Source organism: Leptidea sinapis, chromosome 5, assembly GCF_905404315.1.
Source record: "Leptidea sinapis chromosome 5, ilLepSina1.1, whole genome shotgun sequence".
Lineage (NCBI taxonomy): Eukaryota > Metazoa > Arthropoda > Insecta > Lepidoptera > Pieridae > Leptidea > Leptidea sinapis.
In genome coordinates, this window is record NC_066269.1 from 2,728,012 (window position 1) to 2,748,786 (window position 20,775).

A 20,775-nucleotide genomic window follows, 5' to 3' on the forward strand; every position below is an offset into this window, starting at 1 on the left:
TTAAATCACTAAAAAACCGCTATCCATCGGGGTTCGGGTCCCGCATCGTTCAAAAATTTTGGTTACAAATTTAATTTGAGTAATAATCCCAGAAGGAAGGAAATATCACTAAAATAACAAATTGCTTAGTGCTTTGTACTCTTTGGCTCTCGCATCTCGACACCAAACGGCACAAAGATGTAAGACTCACTGAGACCGACATATTTTCGACGTTTGCTGTCTTCGGCAGTCGAAACAGCAGTCCCAGCACAAACTGACGTAACTTGGACATGAGAAGGAGTAAGAGTGTCAATGCAAGTCGCGTCCCACACCAGCGCCCTTCCCCGTGACCAAGCCACCAGTGTCATTCCATCAGGACGCTTTTATCATCTTCTGTTTATCATCTTCGCAGTTCTGTGAAATTAAAATTATTAAACCTTTAAGAGCGTCGAATAAACGTAAGTCTTTATGAATTGGATTTAAAAAATACATTGATTTTTTTGAAAAGACAATACGGACGAGACGAGCAGAACGTTGAACTGATGGTTATTGATATGCCCTGCCCATTACAATTCAGTGCCGCTCAAGATTCTTGAAAAATCCAAAAATTATGAGCGGTACTACAATTGCGCTTGTCTCTTTAACACATAATATGTTAAGTCTCGTTTGCCCAGTAAGTTAATTAGCTACGGTGCCCTTCTGACCGAAACACAGTAACGTTGTGGTACCCATAATCTACCCGGCATCCTGTGCAGAGGAGCCTCCCACTGATGTTCCATTCGTGCTATCATAAATTATATATAATATGCATAAATCTTATGATCTAAAGCCTTTATGAATAGTGACGGCTCTAGTCTTTTCGCTACCTTTCAAATATGTTATAATAACGAATACAAACTTTTTAAAACATCTCATCTCGAAATTTGAACGTTTCTTAGGTTTAACTCCATCGGTAAGCGGTAAAATAAACGGTTAAAACGCCCGAAGCGTAGCATAACCCCACATGACATGTCAACGAGGCAATGATGCATCACAACCAGTAATATAATCACTCATTGGAACTAAACTATTCTATAAACCAACCCATTTGAACACTCCTCCTACCCACCACTTGTCTCACAAACCTGTATGATTTTCATTCGTCTGGGTTATACAAGTTCAAGACTTCTATAGCACTGGTAAATTAAGAAGGTGAGTATTTCCTTGCGAGTTGATGACCTGGGAGTACATTCAATTTTGTTGGGTTATACTACGCTCGAGTGGTTTCCGACCTGTCTGTCAAGTGGCTAATAAGGGCACACTCTGTACTTGGTATGACGACATTATAATTTTTTATGCAGTAAACATGCCTTGGGCTTTTGCACTCCGTTTTTTGTAGCGACCGTTAGCATTTTTTCCACTTATTTTATTAATAATCGCTGGGAATTTAGTTTTACTTTTATTTTATTTGTCTTTGAAACTCCGTGATTACATGATAGATGTTTGTTAGAATAAACTATCATATTAGAGTGTTTTATAAAAAATAAATATTTTTCGCTCTTTTTGATCTAAATATTCTTACAAAATTTATACGTCTAGATAGAGTCTCTTGCTGTTAGATATCCAATAAAAACAGGCCAGGAATATTAATTAAGTGTGCGTGACAAGCTACGTCTGAAACTTGCGATTTGTATGACACTTTGTGTTAGTGTGCGTGAATTGCTCAAAATAGAGGTTAGTTCTATAGTCTATTTTTTCGACGTTTTCACAGCTGTCATAGTCTATCTAGACGTATAAATGATCTAAGAATATATTCACATATTTGAAAAATAATCTGTAAAGTGTGTCACTAAAAAAAATAATCGTCGTTCTTCCTAATCCATAATTTTATATTAAGATATTTAAAAAATCTATATAAACATATCCTTGTATAATATTGTTTCCCTGAATAAAACTTGCATATGGATGTAATGTCAATTTTGTAGTTCAAATAAAACCACAGTATAAAATTACTTAGTTTGGCTTCTAGACGACAATTAATGGAAAGGTACCCCGTTATTATTATAATTTTAATATCATAAAAATAAATGTGAGAATAATTTTGACTCAATTACAATAGTTCAACTATAATTTAAGTCTAAATGAATTCAGGGCTCAAGAAATTTTGTCCTCTATAAATTTTTCATCATTAAATTTTAAGCATTAATTTGTTTAATATTCTGAATGTTCCAGTAATTATTTCATTTAAAAGTAAGGTAACAAGAAATATAAAGATATATAAGGCGGATATTAAATATGTTAACAGTGTTGGACATTCTCATTGTGTTAAGTTTGTGAATTGTAACCAGAAATCGTGACAACTCACAACGGTGCAAAGCATAAGATAAGGCGATACGCAGGCGATACGGTACCAGACGTGGTCGCTAACTATGGGCCTTATGAGAAAGCTCACGGTCGCTCAGAGGGCAGTGTAGAGGGCTATGCTCGGAGTTTCCCTGTGAGATCGAATCAGAAATGAGGTGATCCGTAGGAGAACCAAATTTACCGACATAGTCCAAATGATTGCGAAACTGAAGTGGCAGTGTGCAGGGCACATAGATCGACGGACAAATGGCCGTTGGGTCAGTAAAGTCCTCGAATGGCGACCACGTACCGGAAGACGTAGTGTCGGTAGGCCCCCCACAAGATGGACCGACGATCTATTCAAGATCGCCGGAATACGTTGGATACGGGCAGCGCAGGACTGATTGTCATGGAAATCTTAAGGGGAGGCCTTTGTCCAGCAGTGAACGTCTTCCGGATAATAATGATTCAATCTACCCGACGTCATATGCGTTTATTAATATGAACGAAGTGATGGATCGAGATTGCAGACGAATGTAATGTTTTAAATGTGGATTCTGGCAGGAAAAAAGGCCACCGTTACCGTACAAAAGTTTAATTCGGAGGAGTTACACTGTATGTTTCGCTTTTGTATTATATATAGTATATGAGGATGTTTACTATTGTGTATATTTTTACACATATAAGTAATATGAACAATAATTAAAGTGCCAGTCACCAACAACTATCAAATTTAGCTGTAAAATACATGCAGTACAAATTTATTGATTCTGTCACAAATAAGCTTTCCCGAAGCGAATAATATACTGTTTCACTATATTTCACTATCCCGGCATGATTTTATAGTCGAATAAGAACTATATTACCGCGATTAATGCAACTTTAAAAAAATAATATATCATATGATATCAACTAGATAGTCAACTCAATCACGCAATAAATAACAGAACTCGCTTCAGCACCTGATTTGTTGTAGAGGCGTGGTTGAATTGAGTATTAGGTTGATACAAAGATTAACAGTACAGGTCATACCGCGGTAAGGTTTACATATTTTATTGTGAAAACTGATTTGAATTGATATTTATAATGTACCTATGTTTTCTTATTCTCTCGCTATTTTTTTTAAACAAACATATTTCTTCAACAATTTGTTGGAGTACGTCAATTTTTTTTTAGTTTCAAAGCCTAAGTCTCTATATTCAAATAGGCTTAAATATGTGCTTTTGTATCGGCTTTATAAATATTTCATTTAAATTAGTGAATTTACCATACTATGTTTGGGAAAAAGTAGAGCTCGTGAAAAGGGCATACAAGAAACTCAACGGCCACTTTTTTAAATCAATGATTATTTTACATTATATGTGATATACAACAAATTAGTATGGAAGTTGCTGCATCCAAAAAATGAATAGCCTAAATGTTTGCGAAGCTGAAGTGGCAGAGCACATAGTTCGACGGACAGATGACCGTTGGGACAGTAAAGTCTTCTAATGGCGACCACGTACCGGAAGACGCAGTGTTGGTAGGCACCCCACAAGATGGACCGACGAACTGGTCAAGATCGCCAGAATAAGTTGGATGAGGGCAGCGCAGGACCGATCGTCGTGGAGATCTTTGGGAGAGGCCTTTGTCCAACAGTGGACGTTTTCCGGCTGATGATCATGATCAAAATAAGGGTTGGAAGTACTAGAAGTCCACCTGTTACGTATATAAATAATTAATATTTCTCTATACATTATTTAATTATAAATCTACCTTTTTGCCACATTCACAACTACAGATGAGCAATATCAAGACGCATACCAATGACACAATAAAACATTATTTGCAATAAACATCAAACCAATTATCGCCTGTATTCCTGTGCATTAAGATTGAATTTCGATTAATACTAAGGGTTACGACAAGATTCCTTTTTCGGTTAGGTAGTGATTTCAGCAGAACATATCACTGAAGCAAAAACAATCAAAGTTAGATTGTAGTGGAATGTAATAAGGTTCAGATTGCGGTGAAGTAAGATGGTATCTAAATATGGATACAATTCAATACCTTGTAAGCCAGGTGTTCTATCATTGACACAACAGAAGAAAATGCACTCTGATTATTTTTGTTAGACAACCACATACAAACTGGCTTAGACAGTGATGGAACATTGATAAAAACTTATTAATATTTTATTTACTTAGTAATAAAATTATTATTTTTTACGGAAGATTAATCTTATGTTTGAATAAACGTTTGATTTTATCCTTTATATTCGTTGGTCACTCGAAATTTATATACTATTGATTTGAATGAATGGTTTATATTTTCCCAAGACTGCTGTTTGTAAATATATCCCAACTAATGTAGATACGGTGTTGTAAATACGATTTGAGTACAATTAAAAAAAAACAGAATTAAAAAAAAAAATCAGGTACGCCTTCCTAAAAGGCTGACAAACTTTTCCGTGATTTAAATTCAAATATTTTTATTGAAAATCAGCTAAAGCTAACTACCACCAATTCCAAAAAGTATGCCTCAGAATGTATTTACTGTCACTGACTTTACAACTTTGCATAGAAGAGACAACGAAATTGTATAAGGGCCCCAGACAAAAACTTGTTTAATAAGGTTCGTTTATAGCCGCCTTAAAAAACCAAGCCTCTCACACTCTGTGGTCTCCAACAATTGCAATTATCTCCTTCAATAAAAAGCGAATATTGTAAGGACGGACTCACTTCAAAAGTTTATAATTTAAATGCAATGTTATAGTTTGTAACTAGTCGTTAAGTCTGCACTGTTCATTACCGCAGCATTGTAGACTAGTAATGACTTTGCCACATAGACTTTCTTATTTGCAGTCTTCAATATATTCCTTTTATGGATGCCCTTCGATTTTAAAACCTCTTTAAAACTTCTAGATTATTTGTTTAGGAGTGAAAGTCTATCAAAATGATAATTATATCGTATTCTGATGTATGTGGGTAACTGCAATTCTACTGTCAGCTCAGCACTGTGTTTGGTCTTTAAAAAGTTGTTCGATCTTTTTTTAGAAGGGAAGGCTCCTTCTTGACTATCGAAGATCTGTGTGTCGGATCGAAAGTTAACTTTCCAGGGCCATATTACTAGAATTTCAGGCTTTGTTTTGAGCAGTTCTGGGGATTTCACATCATACGGCTTTTATTTGGTGCTTTAGGGCGCAGCATGCTAGAAACAGCAGTTGTGTGTGTGTGTGTGGAATCCACATGAATTTAATTATATACTCCTTCTCGAAAAGGTACAAAAAGCTTTTTTTTTAGTAAATTTACAATCGTATGTACCAATACTATCTCTACATGGATTCCACGAATTTTTTTCTGGGTACAATCGAGTACAACTCCCTCGAGATTAAACGAAAGCCTCATCAAATCAGATTTACGTGCACAGTTCACAGAGGCAATATAGATGCGCCGAGTTTGTATGAAGATATTCAAATGTAGAATATTTGCACCGGACAATAATTGTTGGAGGCGCGGGCATAGATTGTTCGCGAGTCCGACACATGGTACTGTGGCTCGCACCAACTCACCTATACCGAGGTCTCTCTCTGCTCTCAACGCTCTTCTCGAAGCCAACCCTTGTGATATATTTGAGGATGGATGGCAGACTTTCTCCCACGTACAACTAAGCTGTAGAATAAGCTTCCTTGTGCGGAATACTGAAACGTCCAGGCCGAAATGACATGGATGCCATCAAAAAAATCGCGTACACTTTGACACGCGTGTGATTCCGCTGGTGTTTCAAGATAATGTGGGCGGCAGTGATCACTTAACATAAGTTTTCCTTCTCTTTCATAAAAAAATTGGAACGAGTACAGGCTTTATTAAAAACAATCGTGATACGTTTTCAGAGAATTTTGAGTAATATAATGTATGTTTGTTTGCAGGCTTCACGGGTACTCAATGCGAAGTGGAGATCGACGAGTGTGCCAACAACCCGTGTCTCAATGGCGGCGTGTGTCACGACATGATCAATGCCTTCCGGTGCACTTGTGTTATTGGGTAAGTTAATCATGAAATTTATAGCATCTTAAATTTAAAACTTCTGAGAAATTGTATGATTTGCAAATACCCTAATAATTTCGCACCAGTGGGAAGCTTCCTTGCATAGGATGACCACGTGGGTACGATAGCGGCGCGGTTTGCTGGGGTGAACTAATGTACCATCGACAAAATTGAATCGTGACCCACCAGTACCAGTAAGGAAGTTCCTTTGCATAGGATGCCGGCTAGATTATGGGTACCCCAACGGCGCCTATTTCTGCCGTGAAGGTCTGAAGGGCGCCGTAGCTAGTGAAATAACTGGGCAAATGAGACTTAACATCTTATGTCTCAAGGAGATGAGCGCAATTGTAGTGCCTAGTCCTGAGCGGCACTGCTTTGTGATGGGTAGGGCTATCCATTACCATTCGCTGAACGTCATAGAATAAAAAATACCTTAGTGTCATTTTCCTACAGTCATAATAAACAAGAAGGTCGAAATTCACTTGAAGCTCATTTTATTAGGCACTGACAGACTACCAATTGTCATACAGTCTTTCTCGTGCAAATATAAACCTAACTGCATTTTTTTTGATTTTAAAAGAATTATCAGCAACGTAAGCATGAATCAATTTTGTCGATTGTAGAAGTATTATTGTGTTTTGGTTTAAAGGGCCCCTTAGAAGTTAAGTAGAAAAATTACTTATTACTTATGAGACTTAATATCTTATTATTTAGTTTCATTAATTTTATTTATATATCCTAATTTTTCTCTACAGTTTTCTTCAGTTCTGAGAAATTTAACTATACTTTGGACAGTAATTTTGTTTAATTTTGTCTGCTTAAATAATATATGCGAATTCGATTTTAAATAAATAATAATGAAATATCTATATCTCACTTCTAAACGGACCCCTTTTGGGTAAAAATCTCCTTCAAAGCGTTTCTTTAATTTTGCTTATAGCTGTCTATAGCAATCTTTGCCATTTTGATTTAAAGATCATAAAATAAGCTTACATGTTATATTTCAGGTTTACGGGCGCTCGCTGCCAGGTGAATATCGACGACTGCTTGTCAAGTCCGTGTCGGAACGGGGGCACGTGTCATGACTCTATCGCGGGCTATACCTGCGAGTGTCCACCTGGATATACTGGTAAATATATCATACTAGCTGACCCGATAGACGTTGTTCTGTTCATAATAAAAGTGAAGTGAAAACTTAGAACTTTCAATATCAAAATTTTAAAATTATTTTCCATAATATAATTATCAAACAAAAACACTATTTCAACAATGCACAGTATATACACATTGAACTTTTCACTAAATCCATGCAATTTCACATATAAGATATACACAGCATAAATGTCGCACAATACGTCAGCTGTATAGCTACAGATATACTGCTATAAGCATTTCGGTGATGCGATCCCATAAGATTTTCCCCTACTAAAAAGTGCCCAACGCGTTTTCACTTCAAAAAACGAACTGTCTTTTACTTAAAATACGACACTCCATGTTTTTAAGTTTGGATATGCTGTTATTTGGACAGTTTTTCAATGAACACTTTTCACTGCGTGGCATTGTAATCAAAGCTTGGTCGCAACACAACTGAACGAAAAAAATGCGTCATAGACGCGTACACAGAATTTTGGTTCAGACAATTTATGAACATGATTGTCAGTAATTGTTTATTGCTTAAATTCATAAATTTATTCATATGAGGGTAGTCCAATAAGTCATCGGTGTGTTTGTACAGGGATGTCTTGCGAGACCAACATCAACGACTGCCTGTCTGCGCCGTGTCACCGCGGAGAATGTATCGACGGTGACAACAGCTTCACCTGCAACTGTCACCCGGGCTACACCGGCCGCGTGTGTCAAACACAGATCAATGAGTGCGAGTCTAACCCTTGCCAGTTTGGAGGTAAAGTTTTACTTCTATCTCAAAGTCAAAGTCAAATAAACTTTATTCGATTAGGGTTAAACGAAGCGCTTTTGAGTCGTCACTACAAATATTTCTTTTAAATTACTGATTTAACTGTATATTTGTAAAAAGTTGAGCTTTTTTTTTTATGGAATAGGAGGACAAACGAGCGTACGGGTCACCTGTTGTTAAGTGATCACCGCCGTCCCGGAAACACCGCACAAGGAAGCTCATTCCACAGCTTTGTAGTACGTGGCAGAAAGTTCCTTGAAAACCGCAATGTGGAGGACCGCCACACATCCAGATGGTAAGGATGATATCCTAACTTGTGGCGTGTCGTGCGAAGGTGGAATTCGGCGGCAGGAACGAGGTTAAACAGCTCTTCGGAACACTCCCCGTGAGAAATGCGGTAGAAGACACACAATGAAGCGACGTCTCAATGCAACGCCAAGTGATCCAGCCGTTCACAGAGCACTGAGACCCCGACAATTCGAGCTGCTCTGCGTTGCACGCGGTCAAATGGATCGAGCTGATGCTGGGGTGCGCCAGACCAGAGATGACAGCAATACTCCATGTGTGGCCGGACCTGCGCATGGTAGAGCGCTAGTATGTGGGCCGGCTTGAAGTATTGCCGTGCTCTATTAATGACGCCCAGTTTCTTTGAAGCCAATTTGGCTTTGCCTTCCAGATGACCACGAAATTGGCAATCGCTCGAGATTTCGAGACCCAGTATTCCGATACTAGGCGAGGCTTTGAGGGAAGTGTTGTCGAAGAGCGGTGATACGACAAATGGGGTTTTTTTTAGTGGTAAACGCGCAAACTTGAGTCTTCTGGGGGTTAAATTGGACAAGGTTCAATTTTCCCCATTCCGCGACCTTCTCAAGAGAGGACTCGATAGAAGACACAAGTTTCTCCCGGCACTGGTTGACGATTTCCCGAGAGAGACCTGTATGGCCCGTGCATACGGCATCACCAGTGCTGTCGTCTGCATATCAATGAATGTTGGAGGTGTCCAACATATCATTGATATGCAGAAGAAATAGCGTGGGAGACAGCACACAGCCTTGGGGCACTCCAGCATTCACGGGCTTCGGGTTCGAGCAATATCCGTCGACAACCACCTGTATGCTGCGCCCAGTGAGGAAGCTGGAGGTCCACTTGCACAAGCTCTCGGGAAGCCCAAATGATGGAAGTTTGGAGAGGAGCGCCTTTTGCCATACACGATCAAAGGCCTTCGCTATATCCAGGCTATCTGACAGGCCTTCCCCCTTGCTTTCAATAGCCGCAGCCCATCTATGTGTTAGGTATACCAGAAGATCATAGGGATGTGTAGTCAGCAGAAGATACAATAAGGACGGCATGTGGCTATCCACATCCGGGAGCCGCGTTTGCGACTCAACCAATTGGGACAGACCATACGCTAATGCAAAATTATGCGCAGATCGCCCTGCGTAGTCTGTGGTACGTGATCCAAGCCATTCGGCATTGTGCCCGTTAAAATCACCCAAGACTACGATTTCAGCGGAGGGGATCTGTGCAAGCACGTCGTCAATTGCCGCTTGAACGCAGCCCATGAGATGATCGCTTTCTGCGTTACCACTATGGGACCTGTAGACACACGCATAGATGCGGACGCGGTCCTCTAAATCTACGCGGAGCCAGAGAGTGGACAGGTCCCTACCCTCAAAATTGCCGAGACGGCGACAGCAGATATCCTCCCTAACGTACACACATACCCCGGCATAAGGCAAAAAATTGTGCTCAATTTTGTACCCGGGGTACGTTAAATATGACGTATCGCTAGGTCGAGATATCTGCGTCTCCGTAAGGAAACACAAGGCCGGCTGCGCCGTCTCAAGGTGGTGGTGGATGACGTTTAAATGAATGGAATGGCCACCGGTCCTCGACACTAACCTACGCGAAACATAGCGACACTAGGCCGCTACTTCACGCCGGTATTCTGTGCGATTGTGGTAATTAACCCGGACGAGTCTGGCCCGATTGTGCTGACGTCAAAAGACGGCAGCGTGACTCTCCCACTTCTAACAAGCCCTTACTCGCCTCTTACGACACCCATGGGCCTGGGACTTCCCTATTCTTTTTACGCCCCGGGAAAAGTACAGGGCAAAGCAATGCAGAGCTTGTGAGAAGAACATATAACATATAATAACAGTCGTGTTTAAATAATATAAATTATTTCATGAAAAGTAATAAATAATTAACTGTATAAATGTAAATTATCGTTTAATGGATGCATCAAGATACAGAATTGCACCATAAATTATTTTGTTACATCTCAAAGGGCTTAGACAGAGTTTTCATTGAAAGCTCCCAGACGGCATATTTTTCCGACACCTCCAAGAAATATCGTTATAATGCATACAAAAATGATTTAAAAACTTAACAGATTATATGCTAAAGCCTTCCTCGAGAACATGCTATCAAGAGGTGAAAACAGTTTGAAAATCGGTGCAGTAGTTTTTGAGTTTATCGCGAACAGACAGAAAGGCAGACGCAGCGATGGACTTTGTTTTATAATATATGTTTTTATTATAATTTTAATATATCGACTCTTCTAGGACACTGTGAGGATCTGATAGACGGATACCAGTGCAGATGCAAGCCAGGCACATCTGGTCGCAACTGTGAGATCAATGTCAACGAATGTTACTCCAACCCATGTAGAAATGGAGCCACTTGCATTGACGGCATCAATCGGTAATTTTTTTTTGTATTTATTTATTCTTTATATATAAACCGGCATGGCAATATTGTGTAAGATAAATATTCACATGCCAACTAACGCAACTCAACTGACAAAATATAAACCATTTGTACCTGATCGAGCAAACTCTAATCTCGGATATAACTCCCCACTGAAAGGCTGTTGCGACAATACAACACTATAATTTCAAGCAAGTGACCTATAGATAGTTTTGAAGATACAGTAGCACAATTTAAGAGAAACCTGACACTCTGATTAGTAAAATATAATGACCTAATATATAAAAAAAAAACTTATTGACAAACTATATTGTTATATTGTATTTTATTGATTATGTTGGAGTGACATTGTAGTTTGTAATGATTTGTGAAATTAAATTATCTTTTTATATTGTTCTAACATTTTGGCGTATAGAACTGCAATTCACTTGTATACAGGATGTTAAAAAATCCTGTACTATATCTTAAGGCGTATATCAGTATCAAATAGTGAGAACAAATAAATATTGATTTCCAGGAAATACGCACATTTATAAAAAGAAAAACAAGATTATTAACGTACCCAACTATCAAAGTTTGGACGCCTTTGCCTGTGGCCATTTTAATTTTTCCCCGCCCACACACCCATTGCATTCATGTACCCAGCGAAGGGCATGCGGGCGACGGCGGGCGGCGGAAAACAAAGAAAGTTTTGTATTACTAATAAACATCACCCGCCTTATTCGTTCGTTATGACCTTAGTTTATTTGTAGAATAAATAAGTCAGGAGTTCTCAAGATTTTTGAAATCATTTAATATGAAATGTTCTCTTATTTTGTTTCGACTTAGCTGAGTAGTAGGCATAAGTTTGTGTTTGTACACACTGTATGTTTGTATGCTTTTAATTTCATAAGGTTACTGTTCATTTCTGGTGTTTTGTGCATACTAACTCATATAGAACTTTAATATTTCATAATATAGTCTCCCATTAAATTCTAGTTTTATCTGTATTAAAACTACATTCACAATTTCTAATACTTATTTTTCGTTTCATTTCATGCAGCAACGATTATTTTGAGTAAGTTTCATGTTTAATTAACAGCATGTTTTATAATATTTTTATTGCATTGTCATATATTATTTAAATATTTAGTTAATTTCATAGAGCAGGAAGTTTAAGCTTGACACCAGATATTTGAATCAGTCGTTTAAAAAAAGATTTTATATCAATTCTATCATTATTGCATGAGCATGTATTTATTATATTTAATATATTATGAATATTTTAGCAAAATTTATCATAAATCTTTCTTAGTTATATTTTACGTCTCTAAAAATTCAATAGAATATCGCTTTGTCCACTAAGATCCATTGAAAAAATCTGTTAGTGGATCTTTTTCCATTTTTATGTACACTTTGATCCATTAATTAAGACTTTTGTATATAATGGATTTTTATGCACAATGAGTGTCAAAAAATCCATTATTAGGATTTAATACACCGATAGGCCTTGTCCATATCCCAGAGAAAGGAAGTCAGCTAGATGTCTCCATTTCATTTCACTCGCTTTCTCACACACACTCTTCCTTCTACTTTTCACACCTTTCATTCGCAGTCGTTATTTATTATGTAGACCCGTATGTAATGTCTTAATAAGACATTCAGTTAATATTCCATTCGATAGACTTACAATATAGGTATAGACTGCATATAGGTATATATAAACAAAATGTACGAGAGAAAAGAACATTTCTAACGGAGATATAGCAAAATAGAAAAGGAAAGCGAATCTTTTGTCAAACCTATTTTGATTTATAAATCGTAAGCAATCAGCTCGCTTGACATTCGGTTCTTTGTATTTCAAGCATTAGACCATTAGCTAAGGCACACATTGACAAATCAAAGTTGGCCACACAATATCGGGCTGGCAAGTCCTCTAATCGTTAGTATATTATAAATCTATGGGTAGGACCATCTGCCATACATTCATAGACAAAATTAAGATACACAGATAATTCTCTAAACTCTGTCGTAAATCCTATTACTCCACTGCTGAATATCTAAAGGATCGGACAGCCTGGGACTAGATTATGATTATTTTATAGCGATAGAAATGACTGTACAATATTGTATATTTTTATTGAAAAGAGCGCAAAAAAAAAGAATGCTGGGAGAGATTCTTGCGCCGCTTCTTCTCTCTCAGAGCGCCATTTGTTTCCGAAGCGGTAGTAGTATCTAGTAGTTATTAGAAATGACATCAAAAAGAATTCTAAAGGAATCAATTTTGAGAAAATAAGTGCCTTTTATGCCTTTTAATTATTAAAAATAATCGCTTAAATGACGTAATTTACCTACTCTTACAATAATTACTTTAGGATCCAACAGGATCAGTGAACGCATTATTCGTTCACTGATCCAAAAGATGATAAAATGCTTACCAAAATTATTTTTACGTAATCTTAATATATGATGTTATCAACAGCTACACATGCGAGTGTATCCCTGGCTTCACCGGACAGTATTGCGAGACCAACATCAACGAGTGTTTATCAAACCCATGTGCCAATGGGGGTAAATGTATTGACCGCGTCAACGGGTTCCGCTGCGAATGCCCCAGAGGATATTACGACGCCAGGTGATTTAAATTTATATATTCAATGAGTAAGACCCGTTTTCACCATTGTAGTAGACCGCGATCAGAAAACTTTGAACTAAGCTGACGCCTGTAAACCAGTTTACAGATTCAATTCGGATTTCACCAACTAAAACTAAACGCAGTTATAACCTTAACGTGCTTAAATGCTGGCCGCCAAATTTTGGACTTTCAACATATTTGATTGCGTTCATGAGCTATCATGTCGGTATCGTAATAGAAACATTGACGTATAAAATTTTTGATTTTGTTCATAATTATCGATTTTTTGACAGTTTTAACTGCTATTTGATACATTCTATTGTTAATGACATGTAACTCAGTTTAAGTCAAGACGCTCAAAAGGTATTGGTGAAATCGCTTTGTTTAATGAAAAATCAACACTAGCATTTAACCTCGTTAACGTAAAACCAAGTTTAATTAAACTCAGTTTGAAGTGTCATTGGTGAAATCGGGGCTATAGATAGCAGATAATAATCGCTAAAAATAATAATTGTACTGTATTAATTACTCGATCGAAATCTTAAACGTTATTTTTAAAAATACTTTTATTAACTTCTTATTCGTTCGGAGGGATGTTTTTTTTTATTAAAAAAGCGAAACTCAAGCAAATCCAAATATGACTATAAAAAGATTTTGAAAGGCTCTGTTTTCATAAAACATGGTATGCGAGAAGTGCTTTTTAGGAATATAAATAACTAACCATTATTTTAATAAACAGATGCTTGTCTGATGTCAATGAATGCGCTTCTAACCCCTGCATCAACGGTGGAACCTGTGAGGATGGAGTCAACCAGTTCATCTGCCATTGTCTGCCAGGATATGGAGGTTAGTTGGATGTTTCCATATTTTTCATGAAATGAAATATATATATATATTTTAAATGAAATCGAATGTCAACGTAAAAAATCTTATATTTTGTGTTGCATTTAGGTCAAAGATGTGAACGGGATATCGACGAGTGCAGTTCCAACCCGTGCCAACACGGCGGAACCTGCCACGATAGACTCAACGCGTACAAATGTGACTGTATCCTGGGATTCACAGGTTTGTGTACTATTATTGCAAAATGCAAGCTTTTCTTTTAGATGCTCTGACTTTATACTGGGCTGACCACATTTCACGTATGGCTGACTGTCGACATAAGAAACAACCGGCTCGAAGGACCATAGTTAAAATATATGTTGGGCAGATGACCTAGTAGGAGTAGCTGCTAAAGAAAGGGGCAAAACATCGGGAGCTGAGGAAGCTATTTATAAGGATAAAACAAGAGGCCGATCCATATCATTGAGTTTTTTACCCAAAAAAAAGTGCTTGTTGGTAGATATGTGTAGTCCTATAACCATAACCATTTGGCCTGACATTACGTGTCCGTACTATCTGTGCCTTGATTATGATTTTTTTTAGCAGATGATGCCGAGTTAAAGTAGTGAATCTGCTTCTTCTTACAGCTTTCTGCTACTTATGACCATAAAATTCGTATTTTTATACAGGCGTGAACTGCGAAACGAACATCGATGACTGCGCGGGCACCCCATGCCTGCACGGCGGCTCCTGCATCGACCTGGTGAACGGCTACCGTTGCGTGTGCGCACCGCCCCATTCTGGCCGCAACTGTGAGAACACGCTCGACCCCTGTCTGCCAAACCAGTGAGTACACATATCATCATCATATCAGACGGTAGACGTCCACTGCTGGACAAAGGCCTCTGCCAAAGATCTCCGCTATGTTGGTTCTGTTCTAACCTAACCTACCCTTATCCAACGTATTCCAGCGATCATGACCAGATCATCAATCTTGATCATCGGGGCCTACCAACACTGCGTCTTCCGGTACGTGGTCGCCATGTGGCTATGTCGGGGACTGTGGTTTTTCTACGGATCTCCTCATTTCTGATTAGAGTATTTGAATATTATTTCTGAATACATATAATTCGCAACAAATGTCTTGAGTGGTTGGTGGTGGTCAGATATGTGCAATATGCACCTCGTTATGTCCGTATGCATAATACACATGTGACGTACGGCTTACGAGCGGCCAACCCGTCATATCTTTTATACAAAGGGTCATATCTGATTATGGCGTTTTTACGCATCTTTTTTCTTGTGTATTGTATCTAAGTTTATATCGAAGCAGAAAATACAAATTTCAAGAAACAATCTGTTTATATTATTTAAAATATAACTAAACAATACTAATTCCACCTTTGCACGACACGCCAGAAGTTAGGATATCCTCACCATCTAGAGTACCCAGTCTTCCACAGTGCGGTTTTCATAGCTCTTCGGAGCTTTGTTCCACCTGCTAATAAAAACCGTAGAATGAGCTTCCTTTTGCGGTTTTTCCGGGACGATATAACATGGGTACCTTCAAAAAAGCGCGTACACCTACCTATAGGCCGGCAAAGCTCCTACGATTAACACCAGGTGACTCGTAAGCTTGTTTGTCCTCGTCATTTTTTTATGTGGACAAAGCCTCAAGCTAAGTATTAATTCCGTAATTCCGTTCACCAGATGTCGTCACGGCGGCCGTTGCGTTGCGGAGGCGTCGTACGCGGAGTTCACGTGCCAGTGCGGCGTGGGCTGGATGGGCGCCCTGTGCGAGCGGGATGTGGACGAGTGCGCGGCCTCGGCGCCCTGCCACAACGAGGCCACGTGCATCAACACGGAGGGCTCGTACGCCTGTCTGTGCGCGCGCGGCTACGAGGGCAAGGACTGCGCCATCAACACCGACGACTGCGCCTCTTGTAAGTATATCTACTATCTTATGACGAACGCGACGTGGGCCAGTTACGGCCTTGGACGCCCAGCATGCATCAATATGGAGGGAAAAATATGAAGGCATGGTCATCGCCATGTACAGGCCTATGTTTCCATTGGCTTTATTGCATGTTTATAGTCAACGCGACACGGCAAAAAGAGTCTATGTACAACAAAATGGACAGATAACTGTCGAAACTGACCTAGTAAATTTGATCATTTATAGCTATGTAATGACATTCCCGTGTATTTTTCAGTCCCGTGCCAGAACGGCGCCTCGTGCCTGGACAGGATTGGTGACTACCACTGCATGTGCGCCAGTGGGTTCGCGGGGAAACACTGCGAGGTGGACATCGACGAGTGCCAGTCACAGCCCTGCGCTAACGGAGCCACTTGCAACCAGGTATACCCCTAAATCTTTGACAATATAATACCATAAGCAATGTTTCTTTTGCTTACATATTCTTTCTTATAAATTGTGCGCTTACGTCCATATTATTTGTGTTCAGTATGTGGCATCATACACGTGCACCTGCCCGCTGGGTTTCTCCGGCATCACGTGCCAGACCAACGACGAGGACTGCACAGAGTCGAGCTGCATGAACGGCGGAACCTGTATCGACGGCGTTAACTCTTACAACTGCTCGTGTCCCCCAGGGTGAGGGATTAAACCTTATTCTAATATTCCCTACAATAACTGTGCAAATTTAATGTGTACCAAAATTTATGAAGCGAACCGTCCCGACTGATGAAGCGACCGAAAATCTTGGTATGTCTTGTTCAACTCTCAAGTTGTGGCTCCATCTACAGGTTCTACTTTACAGTTGATAACCTGCTCAACACCAAAAGTTGTTTATTTCAAAATTTACTCGAGATGTCGCTGTCTTGTTGTTTAATAAATCCAATATGTAAAGATTTTTTTGAAAATTTGTTAACTATATGGCAACACTGGTTTATGCAGGTACACGGGCTCGAATTGCCAGTTCCGGATCAATATGTGTGACAGCTCGCCTTGTGACAACGGTGCCACCTGTCACGACCACGTCACGCACTACACGTGCCACTGCTCCTATGGGTTCACCGGCAAACACTGCGAAGCCTACGTTGAATGGTAACATCTACATTGCACATAAATATTCTTTACTTCAAAAAGTCTTAGCTAAGAAATGATTAACCGTCACTACATTCTTCATTTAGAATACTGGATCTACTATATTATTATGTTCAAATGCTCTCTTATTAATTAATAAATTACAACATTAGGTATTGCTTTAACATAAAGTAATTTCTTATAACTTTCTCTTATGAACTTCGAGGACAGATTAACATGCATTAAGCCTTATGATAACTAAATGAAGTATGCACGTTTATTTACATCGACCTTTGAACACCGCGAGAACAATGGGAAATTGAAAGCAAAGAAACCGGTTTTACAGGAAAGCTATGCTAGCTATATAGCAGTTATGATGATACTTATAAAATATCCTATTTTGCTTCTTTTTCTCGTAGTATTCAATAAAATTTTATAATAACATTTTTAATGTATTACCATCTGTTTAAACCAATTACTAATTTATTGGTGTATTAGGTGCGAGAACAGTCCCTGTGAGAACGGTGCGACTTGCTCGCAAAAGGGACCGCAGTACACGTGTACATGTTCGCCGGGCTGGTCTGGAAAACTATGTGATGTCGAAATGGTCTCCTGCAAGGATGCTAGTATTCGAAAAGGTATAATTCTAATGTATTTTATTATTATTATTTATTTTAAAACTTGTTTTCACATGTGATAACTAAAGCTTTCATTTACCCAAATACACATTAAACTCAAGTGATTTAAAATTAAATAAAGTATTATTTATAGGTTTAAAGCTGAAACAACTGTGCAACAACGGAACATGCGAGGATATCGGAAACTCTCACAGATGTCACTGCCTAGATGGTTACACCGGTTCCTACTGCCAAAAGGAAATCAATGAATGTGACTCAGCGCCGTGCCAAAATGGCGCCGTTTGCAAAGATTTAATCGGAACCTACCAGTGTCAATGTGCAAAAGGATTTCAGGGACAAAACTGCGAGCTTAACGTTAACGACTGCCTGCCCAACCCTTGTCAAAATGGCGGAACCTGCCACGATCTTATCAACAACTTCTCCTGCTCCTGTCCATTCGGTACCCTTGGAAAAATCTGCGAGATCAACGTCAATGATTGCAAACAAGACGCCTGCCACAACAACGGAACTTGCATTGACAAAGTTGGTGGATTTGAATGCAAATGTCCTCCGGGATTTGTTGGACCTAGATGTGAGGGAGATATTAACGAGTGTTTGTCTAACCCATGTTCCAACCCTGGAACGCAAGACTGCGTTCAGCTTATTAATGATTATCATTGCAATTGCAAGCCGGGCTTCATGGGTAGACATTGTGATGCCAAAGTCAACTTCTGTGCTAACTCACCTTGCCAGAATGGCGGTATCTGTACCGCAATTCAAGGCGGCCATGAATGCTTGTGTAATGATGGATTTTACGGCAAAAACTGTGAGTACTCTGGATATGCCTGCGATTCCAACCCATGCCAGAATGGAGGCTACTGTCGGACATCAGAAATTGGAGACTACGTTTGCGATTGTCCTTCAGGTCTATCCGGTATAAACTGTGAAATTGATTCAATGAACGAGTGCCTCAGCAATCCTTGTAAACATCCCGAAGCCCGGTGTATCGACAAACCTGGTGATTATTTGTGCTACTGCCCGAGACAATGGATGGGTAAGGATTGTGATATACACGACCCACATTCCAGAGGTGGATACGGAAGCCCTGTGACAGGGGTCTATGGAAACAACCCTGCCTTAACTCTTCAAGAACTAGATTTGGCCTTCCAACGGGAGCAGTGTGTGAAATTAGGCTGTAAAGAGAAAAAAGGAGACAATCACTGCGATGAGGAATGTAATACCTTTGCGTGTGAGTTCGATGGAAATGATTGTTCTCTGGGCATCAATCCTTGGGCTAACTGTACTGCACCAATAAAATGCTGGGAGGTATTTATGAACGGAGAGTGCAATGAGGTATGTAATACCCAAGCGTGTTTGTTTGACGGGCGAGACTGCGAGAAATCACTCCAAAGATGTAACCCTATCTACGACGCATACTGCCAAAAGCACTACGCTAACGGACACTGTGATTACGGCTGCAACAACGCTGAATGTAACTGGGATGGTCTGGACTGCGAAAATGAACCTCCAGATTTAGCAGAAGGCGTTATGTCCATCATTCTGCTGATGGATATGAAAACCTTTAGAGAGAACTCCATTGCATTCCTCCGTGACTTAGGCCATCAACTCCGAACTACGATTCTCATTAAAAAAGATCATCTCGGTAACGATATGGTCTATCCATGGAAGGGTTCGACAGACATTGGTCTTCAAGACACGGAGTTTGGCAAGAAACACCATATAGTATTTACTGAACGTGCACAATTAGGCGTCAAGGTTTACCTCGAGATTGATAACAGAAAATGTACGACATTATCTGGATCAGAGTGTTTCTTCTCAGCTCGGGAAGCCGCTGAATTTCTGGCGGCTACTGCTTCCAAACATTCTCTATCTCCTGACTTTCCTATATTTCAAGTTAAGGGAGAAGTGACACCTGACGAAGGAGAGTCACCAACAAACTCCAAATATGTCTTTATCGGAGTTATTCTAGTCTTATTAGCTGGTTTATTGATCGGTGTGCTGGTAACTGCCCAAAGAAAACGTGCTGCGGGAATAACATGGCTTCCGGAAGGATTTATAAGCAATGGGTCTTCTTCCCGTCATCGTGCGAGGCGGCGTGGACCAGACGGCCAAGAAATGAGGAACTTGAACAAGGGCTCAATGGGATGTATTGATGTTGACATAAATGGTGGTCATATGGGCCCTCCCCATTGGTCAGATGAGGATGATGATACATCGGGTCCTAGAGCGAAGCGGGCTAGGGGTCCTGGTGATAGCGGGGCTCCGACTGGCTATGCTTCAGATCACACGGCTATTACGGACTATGAGGAAGCGAGCCACGAGCCCAGGGTATGGACACAGCAGCATTTGGATGCGGCGGATATCAGGGTGCCACCGAGTATGATGACTCCACCAGCCATAGTAAGTTCTATAAATATTTTATCTTCATAAATTTTTCATCACTTTATAATAAGTTTTTTCAAGAAATATCTTTATTATGTAATGCTGAAGAAATTTCACTTTCTCAAAATGAATTTGTAATTTTTATGTCGTATTTGTGATGTGTGATTCTGATTGACGTACTTTCACGCTTTAACTATTCATCGATCATTTAGACATTTTGCTAATAAGTTGTGAGAGAACAAAGGGTACGATTTATCCTGAAAATTTAAAGAGATCCTGTGATCCATGGTCTTCAATTTGCTGATCATATCGGCTTAGAT

The 20,775-nt window shown here is 39.4% G+C and overlaps 1 protein-coding gene across 3 annotated transcripts in view; it reads left to right on the forward strand.

Annotated features, from left to right (window-relative positions):
* Window positions 1-20,775, forward strand: part of LOC126964633 (neurogenic locus Notch protein) — a 181,426-nt gene that overhangs the window by 149,822 nt on the left and 10,829 nt on the right. For 2 of the 3 annotated variants that reach the window (XM_050807856.1, XM_050807857.1), the window contains 14 exons: window positions 6,209-6,323; window positions 7,334-7,455; window positions 8,062-8,229; window positions 10,809-10,947; window positions 13,415-13,567; window positions 14,307-14,413; window positions 14,519-14,632; window positions 15,079-15,235; window positions 16,100-16,332; window positions 16,603-16,748; window positions 16,855-17,003; window positions 17,307-17,456; window positions 17,934-18,073; window positions 18,207-20,473. In XM_050807856.1, the coding sequence (XP_050663813.1) occupies window positions 6,209-6,323; window positions 7,334-7,455; window positions 8,062-8,229; window positions 10,809-10,947; window positions 13,415-13,567; window positions 14,307-14,413; window positions 14,519-14,632; window positions 15,079-15,235; window positions 16,100-16,332; window positions 16,603-16,748; window positions 16,855-17,003; window positions 17,307-17,456; window positions 17,934-18,073; window positions 18,207-20,473 (4,160 nt within the window). Of the gene's footprint in view, window positions 1-6,208; window positions 6,324-7,333; window positions 7,456-8,061; window positions 8,230-10,808; window positions 10,948-13,414; window positions 13,568-14,306; window positions 14,414-14,518; window positions 14,633-15,078; window positions 15,240-16,099; window positions 16,333-16,602; window positions 16,749-16,854; window positions 17,004-17,306; window positions 17,457-17,933; window positions 18,074-18,206; window positions 20,474-20,775 lie in introns of those variants that run through there. The other variant, XM_050807858.1, reaches the window with a different exon arrangement.